This window comes from Carcharodon carcharias, chromosome 13 (genome assembly GCF_017639515.1).
Source record: "Carcharodon carcharias isolate sCarCar2 chromosome 13, sCarCar2.pri, whole genome shotgun sequence".
NCBI classification, from domain to species: Eukaryota; Metazoa; Chordata; class Chondrichthyes; order Lamniformes; family Lamnidae; genus Carcharodon; species Carcharodon carcharias.
In genome coordinates this window covers 31,292,856-31,316,202 of record NC_054479.1, presented here as the reverse complement: position 1 = coordinate 31,316,202, position 23,347 = coordinate 31,292,856, and the positions used below count along the sequence as shown (strand labels likewise).

At 39.7% G+C, this 23,347-nt stretch overlaps 1 protein-coding gene across 1 annotated transcript in view; it reads left to right on the top strand.

Moving 5' to 3' along the window:
* Positions 1 to 23,347, top strand: part of cux2b (cut-like homeobox 2b) — a 463,358-nt gene that overhangs the window by 404,340 nt on the left and 35,671 nt on the right. The window contains 7 exon segments of the mRNA XM_041203041.1: positions 1,768 to 1,816; positions 7,355 to 7,453; positions 9,395 to 9,586; positions 10,714 to 10,772; positions 13,194 to 13,242; positions 13,504 to 13,606; positions 22,337 to 23,005. Of these exon segments, the coding sequence (XP_041058975.1) occupies positions 1,768 to 1,816; positions 7,355 to 7,453; positions 9,395 to 9,586; positions 10,714 to 10,772; positions 13,194 to 13,242; positions 13,504 to 13,606; positions 22,337 to 23,005 (1,220 nt within the window).

The window sequence follows — 23,347 nt, the reverse complement described above, 5'->3', positions numbered from 1 at the left end:
GGATGCTTTCAAAACAGCCCCCTAAAGTGGGGTGAATATTTGCATTGTAATAGCTCCTTTTTCATACCAACCCTTTCACCATTTCCCTATTCCGCTGAACACGTTTAAAATTGCAATATGGTTTCTGGGGATTTTTTTAAAAATGTACTACTGAGCTAAAAAGAAAAAATGATTAAAAATCAAAATAAATCAAAAACACTAAAAAGAAAATATTTTTCTTTAAAAAATTCACAAAAAGCAATTTGCAATAAAAGGAAACTTTAAATATGGCTTTACCTTTAAGAGGTCATTTAAACATGGAGCCTGTCTTTAAGACAACTGAAAATGGGTGAGTAAAGTGCACTGAAAGATGTATCGGGTGTGAGGCCGAAACCTATTGGACTGATGTAAAATGTGTAACTGACCTATTTACTTTTAAAACAGAAACCAGTCTCTTTATGAGAGAAATTCAATGAAGAAACAGCAACCTGAAGTTAACAAAGATTTTAAAAATTTGAAACAAAAACAAATGTCGGAAACACACAGCCAGGTCAGGCAGCAGCTATGGAAAGAGCTGTTAGATGTAATCCTTTAATAAAGACTGGCTTCTGGTGAAATATCTACACCTCAAACTTTAACTTGTCTGCTCACTTCACAGATACTGACTGACCTGTTGGGTGTTTCCAGCATTTTCTGTTTATGTTTCAGATTTGCAGCTATTTTTGTTTTTAAAAGTTAGATTTTTTTAAATTAAGCAACAAAATACTGAAGATATGTGACAGCTGGGGGCACCTTTTTCTATTCCAGTTCCTGGGACTATTTGATTGCAACGAACACAAGGAGCGGGGAGGGGCACATTCACAGAAGGGAGCATGGATAATTTTTCTTTTTATTTAAATTGATGGCTGACCCCTTTTAGAGACACTCAGCCGGCCCCATTCTCTTGATTTCACATTGCTGGTTAATGTGATAACCCTTTGCCTGGGACTGCGGAAATCAGCCCCTTTTTCTCCTTTGGAAAACCTCATTTAGGAATCAAATTTGACAAGAGTTTAGCGATAAAGGGGCAGATTTTCCTCCATAATTCTACCTGAATTTTGGTAAATAAGGAGAGGAAAATTGGTCTTGGTACCAATTTGCTAACTGCTGACACCACTTGTGTGATTTCTTGTTGGGCGTAACGTAAGGCAAATTGGTGCATTTTCTGTACACATTTCAGAGATGAATAGTCGTGACAAATTTAAATATAGGTGCTTTAATTTTTTTCTGGTTATGATGTATGGTACGTGCAGTGTCTCACATGGCTGGTCACTTTATTGTGTACAGCCTCAATTAGCATTTGGATAGAGTGTCATCTAAATTGGAATACAAATTAAGCCAGTGTTTTTCTTTGTTATGAATACAGCTCTGCTAAAACACGGTAATATGATATGAGGTGCTTTGGGGCATATCATTGATACAATTGAAATTCCCAATGGTGCATAGTGCATTACTGTTTTGACTTGCAGTCTTCATAAAATGTTCAACACCATGCAAATTGACTTAACTATATAAGATTTGATCCCTAGAAACTAAAACAGTCTTTTATAATACAACTGCTTAAAAATGCTTCAGGTACATAAACTAGCTGCAAGAGATGGATTTGCATGGCTAGGACAATTATGAAGTGCAGTATCAAAGGTGTTGTATGAACTGTGGGAGTCGATAGTGAACTGCTATTTTGCAGCCTGTTAAAATGATTGTGGGCTATTTATTTCCTGTCACACTGATGTTTTGCATCTATTTTAGGACAGACGAATTGGGAATGATCATGACCAACTTAGAGAAGGCTAATCAGGTAAGAGAGAAACTGCTTTGAGTCTACAGAAGTGGCAAGCATGTATGAGACCTAACTCTCTTGTGCTCTTGCAAGGGACATAATTTATTGATAGATTTAAAAAAAACATAAACCTCTGAATGTATGTAGAATGCAGCTGTATGTATTCGTTTTGTATGTGTTTATAGTCACTAAGTGGTGAAGTAAATATTAGAGTATGTTATGCTGTATGTTACTGCACAGCTTCTCGAAGAGCTGCAATATTTCTATACACATTGAAAACTGGCCTAATGAAATTAGTGAGAAAATTCCTCTGCCGCAATTAGCTTGGCATGAAATTAAATTTAGTTTTTTATGAAATCACGACCATCTTATACTGAAAATCTGAGCAGATCTTTGAGCCTTCAGCCCATAAAGAGCAGTGGAATAGAACTCCACACTGGTGCATCTGGTGGCTGAAAAACAAATCCCTGCTGCTCATAATCACAATCCATCCACCACCGTTCTCTCGCTCAACTCCCGAAAGCGGCGAACCACTGGAGGGTAGCTCCGTGGATGCCAGCAACCCCCTAGTGTTTCGTCTCCGTATGTGAGTTTAGACAGCACGGCTGGAATTTTCCAGCACCCTCCACAGCAGGAGCTATTGAAACCTCCATTCGCTTCGGCGGGACCGGAAGATCCTGCCGGCATGAGCGGCCGGAAAGTTACGGCCCGAGTGTCAAAAAGCTATGAGGTATAAGGTTGCCAACTCTGGCTGGTCATATTACTGGAGATTTCATCACATGACCACCCATCTCCACTGTCGTCTCCACCATAGGCCTACCAACATGTCCATCCTCCCAGCTGCCTTCCTACATCAATGGAGAAGCGAACAGATTGTTTATTAAATGACGGGCTGATTCTCAACTCAAGTCAAATAGCCTTTTCGTTCTTTTTTTTAATAACAAATAAGTGAAAGTGTTTAAAGAAAATCTTACTTAAAAAGCACAACATATTTTTCAATGAATTTTTTCCATACTTGCTCTTAGCAGCACCCTGTGTGGTATAAGGATCTAGCACATAAAGGGTTAACGTGGGACTGAGTACAGTACCACCCACACATTGATGTAAGAGAACACATGAGCCACACCTAGGGATCAGAATAGTGTAGAAGCAAGCATGGAGATAGCACATAGCTTGGACCTTTACTGTACCTATGTATATAGTTTCTCATAGTTAATAAATACTTGCTGTTGAACTACCTAAGACTACAAATACCTTAATAAGACCTACCGAACTATGCCCACCACCTTATAACATGGTGGCAGAGGCTGGAACAACTCAAAACCTCGCAGGGACTGCAGAAGAAAATCAAAGTCCTGGAAAACTGAAGAAATTCTCAAAGCAGCATCCTGACCAAGAAAAGCTCAAGAAGTGAAGTCACACAAGGAAATCGCCTGAGAAAAGCTCCAAAGAAAGGCTTGGAAGCTGAAGGCAGAAATTAAATTCCTCACTGCAGCAGAAGACTCCACCGAATCCTGTGGAAGTCCAGCTTCAAACCAAGTGTGCAGAGTTAGCAGGCCTAGCAAGGTGAGATAAAAATTTAAAATTCCTGGACAACACAGGTGCTGAAAAAGCAAAATGCTGCAGTGGCCCAAAATTGCCATTTGAATCGCAGCCCAAGAAAACTGGTTCCTGAGCCGGCCCCTGAACACATGGCAGCCGAGCCCAATCGGAACAAAGAAATAAATAATAATTACTTAAAAATTAATCCAGACTGAGTCAGCAGCTTTAAAAACCCAGCAAAATCCAGGATTTGAAAGTTCCAAGACCTAAGAACATTGCGCTAAAGCTGGGAAGACGATCAGGCAGCCATTGTTGAAAAAATGTAAGTGCTGAGGTCGTGAACACCATTTACTGTGGGAGCCCACCAAAACTGGCAGACGCTTTGTGCCAAAGCGTTCGTCAGCACCATCCTTGGATTTTTGGAAACCTCTTAAAGCTGAACCTGCAATTTAAAAATTTTAACCATAGATCAGAAATCCACTCTTCCAGATCAATTTGGATTTAACTGAGGCCCAGATCAATCACCAAATTGGAGACGTTGGAAAAAAAGTAAATACGTGATTGCCTCAGGCCTGGATAAAAAGACTGAAGCTGAACAAGTTAACACACTGCTTTATTTGGTAGGCCCAATAGCCAATGATAGCTAGACAAGGACTCAATGAATCATCTACAAAATTTGATGAAGCTTTAAGATCATTCAATGCTTACTTTAACCTCAGAAGTAACAAAATCCCCGAAAGGGCTAAATTTAATAAATGTGTCCAGCAGCCAGGAAAACCTAAAACAGAAACAGAATTACCTGGACAAACTCAGCCGGTCTGGCGGCATCGGCGGAGAAGAAAAGAGTTGACGTTTCGAGTCCTCATGACCCTTCAACAGAACAGCCAGGAAAACCTGTTGACTCCTTCATTACTGAGCTGTACAGAATGGCTGAAGGCTGCGATTACAGTGACCTATAATCTGAGCTAAGCAGGGATAGAATAGTCAAAGGAGTGGCAGACATTGCATTCTCAAACATGCTTCAAGCAAAGGAAGATCTAACCCTTGAGGGAGCCATCCAGGTTGTCAGGCAATCTGAAATCCATTTGCAACACAGATCCCTATTAAAGGGAGAAAGCAATCTGTGGTACACCGTAAACCTCACTGTCTACTTAGTGAAACAGCACAGAAACAGGGACACTCCAAGCCAAGGGAAGCAATACCCCAACCGACCAGTAGAGCGACCATGCCAACATTGTGGAGCAAAGCACCCCCACAGGTGTAATCAATGTCTGGCAGTTTCAGCCCAATGCTTTCATTGTAACTGAGTCAGATACTTGGGGAAGCTGTGCAAAGCCAAAATGCATAGAAGATCCCAAGAGGATTTGCTAAGTCGAGACTGTGCACCAAAAGCGCGCACAGCCATGCTTCTTGTGTGAGGTCAAAGATCCTGGATTCTCATATTGGATTGCAGACACTTCAATTAATGGCCATCTCATAAACATTAAATTGGACACAGGAGCCAGTGTTATGGTCCTATCGGGCATAGAAACATTAGAGACCTCTGGCTATGAACAACAGGCACAGCACTTTATGGGCCCAGAGGAATCTGACTTCAGGTCATAGGCATGGTTCTGGAGCCATTACAGTATGGTGGCAAACAAATCTTCAAGCTGACCTACACCGTCTGTAACCAGTCTTTTTCTCTCTCGCGCAGAGATGCCTGTGTAGCCCAGAATCTCCTCAAAATGACAGATGATGTCAAAATAACCACTGCCTTAAATTATACAGAACTGCAAGTTCCTGACAGCTTCAATAAGAAAGATTCTCTTGATCTGGGACTTCAGCTCAGAATTGTCTTCTCTCTTTGCAAAGCAGGTTTGTCCACTTTCATTACAGGTGCCATAAGGCCCTCATTGATCGGACCAGCCAACCACTCGGATGGTTACCATGACAGCTCGGGTAGATAACAGTCAAGAGAGGGACCGGCAATGAAAAGAGACTCAACCCTCAGCTCCAACACTAGTTGGAGAGATAAACCCTTCGAGCATAGAGCAGATAACCTCCACATCAGTAGAGTTGCCAATCCTCCAGGTACGTGCTGGAGCCTCCAGGAACTGAGGATAACCTCCAAGGTTGGAACGCAGTTCGGTAGGCCTTATCAAGTTATTTGTACTCTTAGATAGTTCAACAGTAAGTATTTATTAACTACTAGAAAGTATATACATAGGTACAGCAGTAAAGGTCCAAGCTAGGACCCCAGCCAGCATGACAGAGCCACAAACGATGCAGGAACTGAATAGCAACCATGCATTGATGACAGCACACCACACAGCCAAACACAAAGGTGAGCTTACTATCATGTCACACCCTTACAACAGGAAGAGCCATCTTCTATCCCAGCATGTGTCATGATGAACTGCACAAAGGAAGGAGAGAAAAAAAACACGATAGATCTGGACCCAGAGTTCATCGGCCTGTAAACAGTGGGATAAACCAACCACCATCTATCACTGCAATTGGGGAATCGATAAAGAGCAATTCAATACCAAAGAAGGGAAAAAGAGGATGAAAAGACACCCAGCTGCCAGAACAACCTCCGATTCAACAAAGTTTACCTGTAATGACAGAGCCTAGCACTCCTCCAACAATAGTGAAAACAAGCTGTGTAAGGGTTAAATGGCCTCCAGACCACCTGGACCTAGGAGCTCAGAGACTTGGAGGGAGATGTGGTAGTAGTAGTCATGTAAATATATGGGTAAACAGGAATAACTTGTAAATAGGTTGGATAAAGACTCGGGGGGGGCGAAGTGTCTGGCACATAAAGGGTTATTGTGGGACTAAGTAGAGTACTGCCCAAACAGTGATGTAAGAGAACACATGACTTGCACCTATGGGTCAGTGTAGTCTTGGACAGAGCTGTGTGTAGAAGCAAGCATGGACACAACTCCTAGCTTGGACCTTTACTGCTGTACCTATGTATATACTTTCTAGTAGTTAATAAATACTTACTGTTGAACTATCTAAGACTACAAATAACTTGATAAGGCCTACCGGACTGCGTTCCAACCTTGGAGGTTATCCTCAGTTCCTGGAGGCTCCAGCATGTACCTGGAGCATTGGCAACTCTACTGATGTGGAGGTTATTGTAGCAGAGTCTGATCGTTTCCTCTTCTAAAACCGTCAGTGCAGCACTTTCCAGCAGGGTTCACCAGATGGTGTTAGGGAGCAAGCAGGGATGCAATTTTGTGTTTTTCTCCCCTTTGTTTCCCCAAAGACTAATTGTATCACCAGCCCCATCAACATTAGGTGGTGTCGGCTAACTCAGCACTGATAGGCCAATGGAGCTGAAACCTTCCCTGTGTTTATGACTCCTTGTTACAGTATGTGATGCATTTAATCATTGAGTCACCATGGTTGGGGCTGGGTTTCAATCACAATTAGTTCATTTCACTAGTTGGTCAGGAGTTCATAACAGTAACATTACTTTGTTTTCAAAAATAATTCTCAATAATAATGTTTCCACCATAGTTCTTAGGAAATAGGCAGCAGTAACTGAAGTCCGGCCTTTACTGGCAGTCTTCAAAAATCATTAACTGTTTTGAACAGCTCGGTTATACTATTGGGAGTTAATTTATTAAATCTCAACAGTGCCGCTAGTAGAAGAGGGAGAAATAATCCAGTTTCATAATTTTTCTCTTAGATGTAAAATTTATTTGATCCCAATTAAATTAATGTCTAAGCACAGTTGTGTGATACTCTGCTAAATTCTTCATTTTTGCTATATTGCCATATTAAGGCAGGTGTTTCAGATTGCCTTTGAACTTTTCTAGTATCTGAAACCCTGTAATTCTGGATCCGCTTAAATTATGCACTGATGCTGCTTGTTATCAGCATTGGTCTGAAATTAAATAATTCATCTGTAGAGCCAACAGGAGGATGGAAATTTGAGAAATAAAGAATTGCAAGTAATGTTGGTGAATTTTGCTGTTGGAATTCATTCTTTAATATTTTTGCGGTGGGGGTTCATTACAGAGAGCTGAAGCTGCTCAGAGAGAAGTAGAGAGTCTTCGAGAACAGTCTGTAAACAGCTCCATCCATTTGGCCTGCCGCTCTCCACGGATTGCCGGTGTGGTAAGGAATTAGGAGTAAATGAGGAATATCTATATGATAACCTAGTGAACTAGAGACAGCGAAAATTCAGAACACAAAGATCCTGCCTGACAAACTTTGTAGAGGAAATGACTTGCAAAAACAAAAAGCTTTTGGTGAAGTTCCTCAATAAGAAGCTCCAAATTAAACTCAAAGCAGCAGAGAATCAAAGTAAATACAAAGTGAATGAGAAATCAGCTCATTGGGAGAAAACATCAGTTACTGTGCCAGATTGCAGGAGGCTGGAGTGGGGATTCTAGAGAGAGCAGCTGGGGGTCTTAGTGTTTCTCATTTGGATTGAAAGCTTGGATTCAGAAAATTCGATGCAAATTGATCAGATTTACAGACGATATCAAACCAGCGTTGATCCTGCAGAGAAAGCTTGGGAATAAAATGATTTGAACAAAGTAATGTCAGATTGAATTTAATGCAGACAAGTGTAAAGCATTGCACACAATGAGAAAAAGTGAATGACATATACAGCCCACTCAAAATGCCGTAGCGTTGCTGACTCTTAGCAGTCAACTCTTCAAACGAGTAAAGTGCAGGTTTATGACTGATGTCGTCACGTTCTCTCATGGAGAACAATCACAACATGAAATAAATATCTGGAACTGGGAAGAGTAGATTAAAACTGTGAAATCAGTTAAGAAACAATCTGATGCTGTGAGGAGGGGGCAACTAGAGATCCTTCCTGGGAATGTGAATTAAATTGAATGACCTTGCACATCTGCATTTGTCATGATCCTGTGACCCAATACATTGCTTTCGTAACATCACCTGTATGATGATACATAAGGCTAGCTTGAAAATTATATCTAACATTTATCTGTCCCTAATTAAGTAATGAGATTAGAAGTATAGTAGTAGCTTTTTTTTTGCATTGTAAAACTATCTTTAGTTTGGCTCTGAACTTTCCACATATGCAAGGCCCTACAGCTTGTAATCCACCAGAATGTGTCAATCTAGCATTTCATTATGTGGTGTCTGGAATATATTGATCTGAAATTAAAGCTCCATAATTTCAGCCATCTTAGCACTTATATCCAGTACTACGATTTACCTGAAACACGCCCAACAGAATAAAAAATTGGCTTGATGCACCTCCATTTAATAGAATCATTTGCATACTGAAGTGGACAAAATGTCAATTGTCACAAATCTACAAAGAGGTTATTGTAAGCGAGTTGGCTTTTATAAAACTTGGGGCTTTACTGTGGTGCCTAAAATTTAAGTTGCCTGTTGACAACATTTTTCTTAGGTTGTCAGCTGAAAGCTAATGTGGCTTACATCGTTTTCTTGACAAGGAAGGCAGCCTGAGCTTCGTCAGCATCTTTCTTCAAACCTAAAGAAAAGTGTTAATAATGTGTTACTGTGCCAGTTAGCACAGCCCTGTGCTAACAAACAACATCATTTTATTTCCTGTAAACCCCCCCCAAAAAACCTTGTCTGCTGTAATGGGCTCTGCTTGGCATCAGTGATGGTATTTGATTCACATCAAAGCAGCCCATGGAATGAAGGCCAGAACTGGGTCTTAACAAAAAAAAGACTCTTTCTCTGATGCTGAAGTACCCAACACAAGACATGTCTGTTTCTTAAGATGATTGACTGAATTTAATATGATGACTGGTGTCCCCAAACTTAATCCTGATGTTCAAAAAAACCCATGATGTATGTGTACCTCCATTCATTTTACTCATTGAATTACCTTCTAAAGTTGAAAGATTCTGGTGCTGATATCATCTTAAAATAAGCCTAAAATTTCACCGTTAAAGTGGCAGAATTAAATTTTAAAAGCAAAACTTGGCTTTGGCTTGAATCTGTAATTCTTACATGATTCCCCAATAATCCACAAGGGGGTTGTGCAAGCAGAATTTATATAAGGCGCTGGAAATCTAAAAGCGTCTTTCCACTCCTGCACAGGATCAAGCAGACATTTTGATGTGCCCTGGTTCAAGGCTGGAGGCAGCACTGGTTGCTAAAGACCGAGAGATTATCCGATTGCTAAAAGAGATTCAACACCTCCAGACTGCACTGCATGAACTCCAGGAGAGTTCAGCAACTCAGATTGCACAGTTGGAGCAGCAACTAGCACTAAAGACTGAAGCTGTTGAGGTAATGGAACTTGGGACAAGATAGTGCTCATGATAATAAATCTGAAAAGTCTTGGCAGATTTCATATAATCCAACACGGTTTTTACATGGAATAAAGTTTCAAATAAATAGCTGACAAATATCTGCTAAAATCAATGTGAACAGTGTTACACGCTGCTGTGAACCACAAGATTAATCCAGACAAATGATTGCCAATCCAAATGATTATTAACAACATGTTGTCAGGTTGTGCAAGTGATTGTCTAATGTAATGTAATGCAGCTCCTGCTTTCAGTTCCATCGAAGTAACTTATGTGCTGCATTGTATGAATCCATAAAATGCACTTTGCAGGTTTCATTGTTTATATCTTTTAATACTTAAATTAATTTCAAGTAAGAGTTCATCCTAGGTGGTCTCATTGAGAAGTTGCTGGGCTGGTTTGACTTCCACTTTTGCAGCACAGGAGGGCAAGGTGGAGTAAAACATTTACAGTGAAACTGCTGTAGATGTTTTGCTGCAAGTTACTGCTGTTCTTGTCATACCTTTCAAAGTGTCGAGCGCTGTCCTGAATTACTTCTACTTGAAATAAACCCGCAGAATAGATTGATAGCAAGGTGGCACAATGTGTCAAAACACTGGATTGTCCATGATACCACTTGGTTTCCTATCTTAGTTGTGTAATCTTGTGATGCTGAGAAAAGGCCCAGCTTCTTAGAAGGGAAGGGAGAGAAAGCATGAAGTGCACGAGCTCTTTCTTTTTTGGAATGAAACAATCTAATGTTTTTTTTCTACCGATGTTTACTTTCCTTGGGTATTTGGGAAATGTTCCTCCCCGCTGCTATCAGTGTTTTTTTTTAATCCCTTTCCTTCAGCAATTACTTAACATTTGATTGCACTTAACAGTTGTTAGGATAGGTACAGAGCCTGTTCTCTCTGGTTCTGTTGTTGGCTGCCATCAGTTATGACTTCCATTCTTCCCTCAATGGCACTCCACTCCATTTGCTATTGTTAATTTACCAAGTAATTCAACTTCTTAATGTTTTAAAATTTCAAACACAAGCTCTTTGAACTGAGAGATATTTATAATGCACTCTTAACATTAACTGCTGCACAGCTTTCTAACTGATGACTGTGTCCATTTTCTCAGAAATTAGAAAAGAAGTTGTGTACACAATTAGACTACGAGGAGCATAAAACAGAATTAAGGTACGTGTTTAAAGTTAGTGCAGTAGCCGCAAAAGTAGCTGTCGGATCAAAGTCCATAAGGTACTGAAGGTGTCGTGTGAACAGTGTACAGCTGGGTGGAATGGGAGAGGTGTGTCTTTCTGAGGGTGTATATTAGAAAGATAATGAATGGGAAAGATGTCAGCTGTCAGTATCACACTCTTGTCTATCACATCTTTGGCAATCTCTTCTTCGCCTCCACCTATCACCGGCCCTCTATCCAGCTCCACCAGTCCCTTCCCCCTCAACCAGCTTATATTTCACCTCATTTCTAATTTTCCTTCGTTCTGATGAAGAGTCATACGGACTCGAACCGTCAACTCTGTCTTCCTCTCCGCAGATGCTGTCAGACCTGCTGAGATTTTCCAGCTATTTTTGTTTGTTTCACACTCTTACTTTCTTGTGTGTTGCTCATGTTTTCTCAACTCTACTCATTTCTCAGTTGCCACTCACAACTCATTGTTCTCAGCTCTGCTCCATCCCATCGTTTTCCTAATCGTCCCAACTCTTGGTTCAATTTATGACCCTTGCGTTGCTTCTCGGCCTGTTTCACCTTCCATTTCCCCACAATCAAAATTGTACTGGCTTCTTCGTTCCAGGTAAAAGATTTGCTTATGCCTAACCTCATATTAGCAGCATCATACAAACTAAAATTGCTGACGGTGCAAATTCCAGTTGACAAAATCCTCAATAAAAGAGCAGGATGCTCAGTACGTACATTTATGGACAACATTTCGAAATGGAATATTAACAAACCCTTTTCAAATTAAAGCACTTGCTTCCATAGATGAGTTTTATTGCTTCAACTCGACAAGTTACCAATACTTTCATCTGCAGAATCAAAAATGCTTCTAAACAAGTGGTTACATTTAGGTGAACTGGCAGCTTTTCTGGCTGGCCCAAGGAATGACATTGAAATTCTTGAAGTGATATTCTTGGAATAGATTGTTTCAACTCCTGATTGCGTGGGTGCCACATTGGGCGAATGGGTAATACGTTTTACAGCAAAAATTCAGCTAAGAAAATAGCCTAACGGGCATGAATTTTGAGGCTTTTTTGGCTTTTACCATCACTAGGGTGGCTCTGCATCTTGCAACTGCTTTCCGATGAGTATTCAATCCCTCTGAATCACTACCCAGTGCTGGGCTTCATTTTACATAGAAACTAGGAGCAGGAGTAGACCATTCAGCCCTTCAAGCCTGCTCCACCATTCATTATGATCATGGCTGATCATCCAACTCAACAGCCTGCTCCTGCTTTCTCCCCATGCCCTTTGATCACTTTCGCCCCCAAGAGCTATATCTAACTCCTTCTTGAAAACATACAATGTTTTGGTCTCAATTACTTTCTGTGGTAACGAAGTCCACAGGCTCACCACTCTCTGGGTGAAGAAATTCTCCTCATCTCAGTCCTAAATGGTCTACCCCATATCCTCAGACTGTGACCCCTGGTTCTGGACTCCCCCAACATCGGGAACATCTTTCCTGCATCTACCCTGTCTAGAACTGTTAGAATTTTCAAGGTTTCTATGAGATTTAATAGATTCTATTTGTTTAATAGAAGACCTGTTTTCCTGTAGATCATAGCTGCCACCATTTAGTCTAAACAACAAATCAATCTGAACTGAAGCAGTATGCCCATGGGAACACTTCTGGTTAGATAAATAGAAAATAATTACAGGTTCACAACTTGTCCGTGAAGATAAACTCAATGTTCTGTTCAATTTGATAATGATAATATTTGACCCTCGTGGTTTTCACCACTCCAATATTCTCTTCTCTTGAAGGCACAAGTTCATGGGATACAATTCCACAGACCTGCCTTCCAGTGCCTCACGCAAGTAGCCAATCTTTGTGTATGAGCCCAAACAATGACTGTTGGCCCACTATTTGACCATATGAGCAATGCAGCTGAGCCTGACCCCATCGTTACATGGAATGCACATTCCAGAAGGGTGATGGTTAATAATCGGCAATAGAACTCAGGCTGCCCCCCCCTCTGCCCTGTCCCTTCACATGTGCACCCCCTCCCTCCCTCCCAAATGAGAACAACTGTTGGACTCCTATTCCTACTGAAAACACAAAGGCTGAGGTCCGAGCAAGTGATGAAGTTTTCATGGTGCGATAGTCTTCAGGAGGATGCGCCATACCAGTAAAATCTAACTTTCAGCCTGCAAAATGACTTTGCTGCTGAACTGGTTACCATCGCGACACATACTTGCTAACCATTCCCAAAGTGGAAATTTCAAGCTGCTCAGTCAGCATTTAGTTTTGAACTTTGTAATACTGCTTATGAAGAACAAAGAATGATTCCCAAATTAATTGTAAAAGATGCAGAGTAAGGACTGTGTTCAAGACCATGAGCTAGGATTCAATTGTGATGTGTATTATATTTTCTTTGCAGCATTTTCAAATCAGTGAATCCAGCATCTGCAGATGGCTATGTATCCCAGGTAACTTTTCATTTAAAATATATTATAACCATAGCTGCATAATCCAGTGGTTCAAGGCCTTATAGATTATTTTAAAGTATCGTCAATATTGACGCGGAACTACATGTCGTCATTTCACTAGAATTATCCAGTCAGTAATAAGCACCAGAATTCATTTTCCCAAAGGAACATTATAATGCCATTCTCTGTAATCATCTAAGCTCATTGGATGTGCAAAGTAATGTCTAGATTGAAGTTTAAATAATTATTTCCTGTTGCCAGGATAGAACAAAAGACACTGAGGATTCTTTGCCGGAAAAAGAAATGACCCTTCAATCTGAGAAGAAATGTTTACAAGAGAAGCTAAATACAAATGCAGAGATGGGTATGATTGCAATTTTTTTCTTAAGTCTCTTAAGATGAAGTATCTGGCAACTTTTTACAAAGCCTGAAAACATTAACAACTTTGCTCTCTTTCTGAGGACAAGATTTTATTAGTTATCTCAAAAATCATTATCAAAGAATATTGTTCTACCTCAGAACATAGAACTGATGTTTCCTTTGGATGCAATGAGATGCATGACTAATTAATCTATGTGTAGAGGTGTTGGATGAGGGAGAATGTTGGCCAGGACTTGGACAGCTCCCAACTGTTCATCAACCCTTCTCTACTATTGTCCATATTCTGCCCATACTCTCTTCCATTGTAATGGCTTTGAATCTATTCCTGTTCAACTGGCATTTTTTTTTTGTGTCTACCCAGTGTTCCTGTTATATCTCCATGTTAAAACGCTTTGCTGTGCCTTTCCCAATATCCAACCCTTACTACTTCTTTTCTATCTAAAAGCTTTGACAAGTAATCTCCACCCAGAATGGGCACCCCACTTCCTCCTCACCTCACCAGGTGAAGGGACTAAGGAGCATGTGTGGAGAGAGGGAAGCTCAGGACAAAAGTCACTACTGGCTACTCTGTGCAAGTCAGTAACCAGAGCAAATTGTCAGGGTTTAAATTCCACTCACCTTGGAGAGGATTCTAAAGAAAAGGATGACTCTTCTCATCCGGCTTTCTTCTTCTTTGATTATGAACATGTTACTTCGCCCTTCAAAGTGCTTCTACTGTGACAATTACTCATGCTTACCTTTTTTCCTAACTTCAATATTTTCATCTGCACCTCTCTGTAATATAACAATCCCTAAACTTCATCTGCACAACAGCTATTTACAGTACATAAGTTCGGAGAAAAAGTCAATTTTTGAATCAAAATGATCTGCACAATGTAAATTAAATCAAAATCTGATTAAAGTGTTAATTACTTGTTTCTAACAGCATGACTAATGTATAGATACAGCTGCTTAACATACTCATCTTAAGGAACTCCCCTGTTTAAACATATTAACCGATAATATTTAGAAACATCCATTTATGTAAGGAGATTTTTTACCACTAACAATAAACATTATAGTGATGTGTCTGTCTACAATAATTTTTCTCACTTTTTTACTTTCATTTTTCCTTTCTTTCTCCATTATTTGGATGAAAGAAAAACAAATCCATGGTTTACATTAAATCAAATAAGTAACATTCTATTTTTATTGTGTGTGATTCTGCCACTTTTTAGTGATATTGTGGGAATGTATTTAATGATTCTGCTTTATTTTACAAATCATTGGGATTGGATAGAAATGTTAACCAATACATCCTGATCAAAGAAAGCCATATGTAGCTATGGGGAGTGTTAAGTGCTGGCTTCACAAAGCAATTTCTGTTGAGGTAGTCCACAGTCTATGTATTTTATACAAGAAAAATAATACTTTTAATGCTGATCACCAAATCCTGTTGGTTTTATAAATATGTTACTTTTTCAGTTAGAAACAAAAAGATTTTAGAAATCACAACAATATAAACGAACTAGCATAATGAGTTCACCCTAACTTAATTAGACCTGCGTCTGATCTGAAACATATATTAATATCAGACCTGCGTCTGATCTGAAACATATAGTAATATCAGACCTGCGTCTGATCTGAAACATATAGTAATATCAGACCTGCGTCTGATCTGAAACATATAGTAATATCAGACCTGCGTCTGATCTGAAACATATAGTAATATCAGACCTGCGTCTGATCTGAAACAAACAGTAATATCAGACCTGCGTCTGATCTGAAACATATAGTAATATCAGACCTGCGTCTGATCTGAAACATATAGTAATATCAGACCTGCGTCTGATCTGAAACATATAGTAATATCAGACCTGCGTCTGATCTGAAACATATAGTAATATCAGACCTGCGTCTGAGCTGAAACATATAGTAATATCAGACCTGCGTCTGATCTGAAACATAAAGTAATATCAGACCTGCGTCTGATCTGAAACATGAAGTAATATCAGACCTGCGTCTGATCTGAAACATAAAGTAATATCAGACCTGCGTCTGATCTGAAACATATAGTAATATCAGACCTGCGTCTGATCTGAAACATATAGTAATATCAGACCTGCGTCTGATCTGAAACATATAGTAATATCAGACCTGCGTCTGAGCTGAAACATATAGTAATATCAGACCTGCGTCTGATCTGAAACATATAGTAATATCAGACCTGCGTCTGATCTGAAACATATAGTAATATCAGACCTGCATCTGATCTGAAACATAAAGTAATATCAGACCTGCGTCTGATCTGAAACATATACTAATATCAGACCTGTGTCTGATCTGAAACATATACTAATATCAGACCTGCGTCTGATCTGAAACATATAGTAATATCAGACCTGCGTCTGATCTGAAACATATAGTAATATCAGACCTGCGTCTGATCTGAAACATATAGTAATATCAGACCTGCGTCTGATCTGAAACATATAGTAATATCAGACCTGCGTCTGAGCTGAAACATATAGTAATATCAGACCTGCGTCTGAGCTGAAACATATAGTAATATCAGACCGGCGTCTGATCTGAAACATATAGTAATATCAGACCTGCGTCTGAGCTGAAACATATAGTAATATCAGACCTGCGTCTGATCTGAAACATATAGTAATATCAGACCTGCGTCTGATCTGAAACATATAGTAATATCAGACCTGCGTCTGATCTGAAACATATGGTAATATCAGACCTGCGTCTGATCTGAAACATAAAGTAATATCAGACCTGCGTCTGATCTGAAACATATAGTAATATCAGACCTGCGTCTGATCTGAAACATAAAGTAATATCAGACCTGCGTCTGATCTGAAACATATAGTAATATCAGACCTGCGTCTGATCTGAAACATATAGTAATATCAGACCTGCGTCTGATCTGAAACATATAGTAATATCAGACCTGCGTCTGATCTGAAACATATAGTAATATCAGACCTGCGTCTGATCTGAAACATATAGTAATATCAGACCTGCGTCTGATCTGAAACATATAGTAATATCAGACCTGCGTCTGATCTGAAACATATAGTAATATCAGACCTGCGTCTGATCTGAAACATATAGTAATATCAGACCTGCGTCTGATCTGAAACATATAGTAATATCAGACCTGCGTCTGATCTGAAACATATAGTAATATCAGACCTGCGTCTGATCTGAAACATATAGTAATATCAGACCTGCGTCTGATCTGAAACATATAGTAATATCAGACCTGCGTCTGATCTGAAACATATAGTAATATCAGACCTGCGTCTGATCTGAAACATATAGTAATATCAGACCTGCGTCTGATCTGAAACATATAGTAATATCAGACCTGCGTCTGATCTGAAACATATAGTAATATCAGACCTGCGTCTGATCTGAAACATATAGTAATATCAGACCTGCGTCTGATCTGAAACATATAGTAATATCAGACCTGCGTCTGATCTGAAACATATACTAATATCAGACCTGCGTCTGATCTGAAACATATAGTAATATCAGACCTGCGTCTGATCTGAAACATATAGTAATATCAGACCTGCGTCTGATCTGAAACATATAGTAATATCAGACCTGCGTCTGATCTGAAACATATAGTAATATCAGACCTGCGTCTGATCTGAAACATATAGTAATATCAGACCTGCGTCTGAGCTGAAACATATAGTAATATCAGACCTGCGTCTGATCTGAAACATATAGTAATATCAGACCTGCGTCTGATCTGAAACATATAGTAATATCAGACCTGCGTCTGATCTGAAACATATAGTAATATCAGACCTGCGTCTGATCTGAAACATATAGTAATATCAGACCTGCGTCTGATCTGAAACATATGGTAATATCAGACCTGCGTCTGATCTGAAACATATAGTAATATCAGACCTGCGTCTGATCTGAAACATATAGTAATATCAGACCTGCGTCTGATCTGAAACATAAAGTAATATCAGACCTGCGTCTGATCTGAAACATATAGTAATATCAGACCTGCGTCTGATCTGAAACATATAGTAATATCAGACCTGCGTCTGATCTGAAACATATAGTAATATCAGACCTGCGTCTGATCTGAAACATATAGTAATATCAGACCTGCGTCTGATCTGAAACATATAGTAATATCAGACCTGCGTCTGATCTGAAACATATAGTAATATCAGACCTGCGTCTGATCTGAAACATATAGTAATATCAGACCTGCGTCTGATCTGAAACATATAGTAATATCAGACCTGCGTCTGATCTGAAACATATAGTAATATCAGACCTGCGTCTGATCTGAAACATATAGTAATATCAGACCTGCGTCTGATCTGAAACATATAGTAATATCAGACCTGCGTCTGATCTGAAACATATAGTAATATCAGACCTGCGTCTGATCTGAAACATATAGTAATATCAGACCTGCGTCTGATCTGAAACATATAGTAATATCAGACCTGCGTCTGATCTGAAACATATAGTAATATCAGACCTGCGTCTGATCTGAAACATATAGTAATATCAGACCTGCGTCTGATCTGAAACATATAGTAATATCAGACCTGCGTCTGATCTGAAACATATAGTAATATCAGACCTGCGTCTGATCTGAAACATATAGTAATATCAGACCTGCGTCTGAGCTGAAACATATAGTAATATCAGACCTGCGTCTGAGCTGAAACATATAGTAATATCAGACCTGCGTCTGAGCTGAAACATATAGTAATATCAGACCTGCGTCTGAGCTGAAACATATAGTAATATCAGACCTGCGTCTGAGCTGAAACATATAGTAATATCAGACCTGCGTCTGAGCTGAAACATATAGTAATATCAGACCTGCGTCTGAGCTGAAACATATAGTAATATCAGACCTGCGTCTGATCTGAAACATATAGTAATATCAGACCTGCGTCTGAGCTGAAACATATAGTAATATCAGACCTGCGTCTGAGCTGAAACATATAGTAATATCAGACCTGCGTCTGAGCTGAAACATATAGTAATATCAGACCTGCGTCTGATCTGAAACATATAGTAATATCAGACCTGCGTCTGAGCTGAAACATATAGTAATATCAGACCTGCGTCTGATCTGAAACATATAGTAATATCAGACCTGCGTCTGATCTGAAACATATGGTAATATCAGACCTGCGTCTGATCTGAAACATATGGTAATATCAGACCTGCGTCTGATCTGAAACATATAGTAATATCAGACCTGCGTCTGATCTGAAACATATGGTAATATCAGACCTGCGTCTGAGCTGAAACATATAGTAATATCAGACCTGCGTCTGATCTGAAACATATAGTAATATCAGACCTGCGTCTGAGCTGAAACATATAGTAATATCAGACCTGCGTCTGATCTGAAACATATAGTAATATCAGACCTGCGTCTGAGCTGAAACATATAGTAATATCAGACCTGCGTCTGATCTGAAACATATAGTAATATCAGACCTGCGTCTGAGCTGAAACATATAGTAATATCAGACCTGCGTCTGAGCTGAAACATATAGTAATATCAGACCTGCGTCTGAGCTGAAACATATAGTAATATCAGACCTGCGTCTGAGCTGAAACATATAGTAATATCAGACCTGCGTCTGAGCTGAAACATATAGTAATATCAGACCTGCGTCTGAGCTGAAACATATAGTAATATCAGACCTGCGTCTGATCTGAAACATATAGTAATATCAGACCTGCGTCTGATCTGAAACATATAGTAATATCAGACCTGCGTCTGATCTGAAACATATAGTAATATCAGACCTGCGCCTGATCTGAAACATATAGTAATATCAGACCTGCGTCTGATCTGAAACATATAGTAATATCAGACCTGCGTCTGATCTGAAACATATAGTAATATCAGACCTGCGTCTGATCTGAAACATATAGTAATATCAGACCTGCGTCTGAGCTGAAACATATAGTAATATCAGACCTGCGTCTGAGCTGAAACATATAGTAATATCAGACCTGCGTCTGATCTGAAACATATAGTAATATCAGACCTGCGTCTGAGCTGAAACATATAGTAATATCAGACCTGCGTCTGATCTGAAACATATAGTAATATCAGACCTGCGTCTGAGCTGAAACATATAGTAATATCAGACCTGCGTCTGATCTGAAACATATAGTCCTTGTGTCTCCATCCGAGGATGCATCATGTTCACAAGGAAGAGCCACATGGACTGTCCATGATACACACCTGTCCTCTTCAAAGGACAAGAAACAAGTATTGCGCAATCCAAAACTGTTCACAATAATTACGTAGCAACAAAACAAAACTGCAATTAACTGATTAATATAACACTTTAAACTTCTGGAAAAAAAAAAGAAATCTTAATAGTCTTTTTCAGAGCCTTTGAGCTGATGGATCTGACATCATGTTCCTGCCACAGCATAAAAATAGCAGGCAAGCAAGGGACTGGCAAATGGGACAAACCAGTAGCACTTGTTCCAGGTGGACTGAGTCACCTCAGATCAAAGTAGTTTGTTAGCACTGTGCAGGAATATGTACCGTTGTTCAGTATTACCATTCAGGCAGAATTCCATTTATTCTGGACCATCCCATGATGTAATTCAAAGAGATGCAAGGGAGTTCTCCCTGGTGTCGTGGTCAATATTTATTCCTCAATCAACATCACTAAAATGGATTTTCTGGCCATTGTCACATTGCTGTTTGTGGGGGCCTGCAGTGAGTAAACGAGCTGCAGCATTTCCTGCATCATCACAGTGACTATACTTCAAAAAGTATTTAATTGGCCAGAAAACACTTTGGGAGCCTGAGGTCTTGAAATGTGTGATGTGAATGCAAGTTTTTATCTTTCCAGGCTGATTGCTTTTGAAACGAACTTGTATATTAAGTTGTTTGGTTCCAAGAACAATCTAGAGTGTCCAACAAAAATGTCTGCAAATTTTGACTATAATTAATATTTCAGTGATGTAATTAACTTGTGAGTATATGTAATGATATCCCTCCAGGAAATCGGTTAGTTATCCTAAAACTAAGTTACCTGTACACAGATTAGTTCATTGTCTTTCTTTTCCCTCACACAGGCATAAGAATACAGCTGATAGAAGTCAAGATTAAATTCACAAAATTGGCCATCTAAAGTTTTATATAAGCAAGCTGTGACATGAAGCGTTTACATTTTGAAGCAAGATTAAGTTCTATTTCCATCACAAACCTGGCAAGTTTTCTAAAGACAGGAATTGCTTTTGTGTTCTTAGCTAAAATGAAGAATTTCTGCTGAAGTCATTAGTTTTTTTCCCCACCTTGTAACGTGATCACAAGTAAAATGACAAACTCTCACACTTCTGTTGGAATTAGTTTGAAATGAATGAGAATATTTCCAGAAGCTAACGTAATGACGTGTGTTCTTCATGTTCTTAAAAGAAACATTTTGTTCATTCTCCAACTGGAAATATCAAAGCAAAATCCTATGGGTTAACATATTAATCAGTGTTTATTTTAAGTATAAATTGCGGCCATTTTGATGTTGCCTGGATCAAATTTCATAACTGCAGGTGTTCCTCTGCTTTTGTCCCTAAATCTAATCTAGTAACTTTAATCGAGAAATGAATTTAATTTGGGCTGTGCCTTAAAGGACATGGCAGAAGAGTTTGTTTATGACCTGAAAACAGGTGCAGGGATTGCAGTGCACAGTTAACCCATACCCATCAATGACCATCATGCCCATCATTTTTACATGCACCCAGCACCATTCATGCTGTTGAGTGGTTGCAAGCATCCAAAGGGGCTCAATATGGTGAGTGTCCAGTGCCATTTAGAGGCAGCCTTCATCCCTTAAATGGGATGTACATTGTGGCTCTCACAAGTATTGGGAATTTTTTCAAAACTTAATCAGTGCTGTGACACTTTGAGCAATGGCTTAACAAGCGAGAAAGCGTGCACCAAGATTTTCAGACCATATACTTGGTAAAGAAAGAAAGTCTTGCATTTAGATCACACTTTTCACAACCATTGGGCGTCTCAAAGTACTTTACAGCCTTTGAGGTATTTTAGAAGTGTAGCCTCTGTTGTAATGCAGAAAACACAGCAGCCAATTTTGCACACACCGAACTCCCACGAACAGCAGTGCGACAATGATCAGATAATTTGCTTTTGTATGTTGATTGAGGGATAAATTTTGGCCAGGGCACTGGGGATAACTCCCCTAACTCTTGTTTTACATCCACAAGGGCAGGCAGGGGGTTTAATGTCTCATCCAAAAGACAGCACCTTCTACAGTGCAGATATCCCTCAGTGCTGTACTGGCGTGTCAGCCTAGACTTCTGTGCTCAAGCCCTGGAGTGGCCTTTGAACCGGGAACCTGGTGACTCAGGCAAAAGTACTCCCAACTGAGCCACAGCTGACACGCCAGAGATGGGTTGGAGGCCATCAGAAAATTATATGCAGCATATATTCAAATACCCTGTCGGGTCAACTCATAAAGTCACCTCACAAAGACTGTATTTTTGATCGGAGGTACTGCCCCTACCTGCTGTATTCCTCCTGTCATTAAGTGCTAAATCTAACAGCACATCCAGAATATACCTCTGCAGGTTGAATAACCGTGTGTGCACAAACGTGTGTGAATGTAGAAAGATTTAGTGCCTCTGAGTGGAGTAACTTGATCAAAATATTTCTTGTGTTCTGCAGATGAGGAGCCACCGGAAGAAGATTCTATGAAAGACACTCTGAAAAGTGGGAAGGGCACCTTAAGCATAGAGCATCCTTCACCATCACCTCAGCCGGTGCCACATTGGTCAGGAGACGAACAAACTTCTCCAAAGTCCTTACCAGCACATGAGTCAAGCCGAGGATCCGAAATATCAGGAACATTTCCTCTCTCTCCGTTCCCCTTAATTAAAACAAATGAGAAACCCTCTCTGGAGCCACTGCATCATAAACCGTTGATGTCCCCTCTGTATACAAAGGACGCTGGAAGTACAGCTGTCTACCCAACTGCACTCTACTCAGCCAAGGGAGCTTTAATCGTAGGGAATAGTTCCAGTAACACTGAAGCTGTTCCACCAAGTGACCAGTCAGAAAGCAGCAGTTCTAGTGCTGCTGAGGAGGAACATCTGGAGACAGCTGAAATTGCTTTTCAGGTTAAAGAGCAACTCCTAAAGCACAACATTGGACAACGTGTATTTGGACACTACGTCCTGGGATTATCGCAAGGATCTGTTAGTGAGATTCTTGCCAGACCCAAACCATGGCATAAGCTTACTGTTAAAGGAAAAGAGCCTTTTATTAAGATGAAGCAGTTTCTATCTGATGAGCAAAATATCCTTGCCCTTCGAACTATTCAAGTGCGTCAAAGAGGTATTTACACAGACTATAAGATAAGCTTTCAGTTTTAATGTGACTTAGGAAGAGAAAAAGGAAAGTTTGAGTGGTGCTCTGGTAGCACATTGATGCAATGAACAGCTACCTCATGGAGTGATGAGGGTTCAAAACAATACGATATTAAGAAAAACCCAATATAAAAGAGAGGAATGACTTCAAAAATCAATAAAGAGTGCCAATTTTTTTGTGCTTGCCCAGAAGAAATAGTCTTGCAAATTAATTTATGTTGTGTGTTATGGATATAGAGCCTAATACAGTGGATCAACTTTTAACTGTTAAAAATGTAATTCCATACCCTAATGGCACCACATTGGGAGC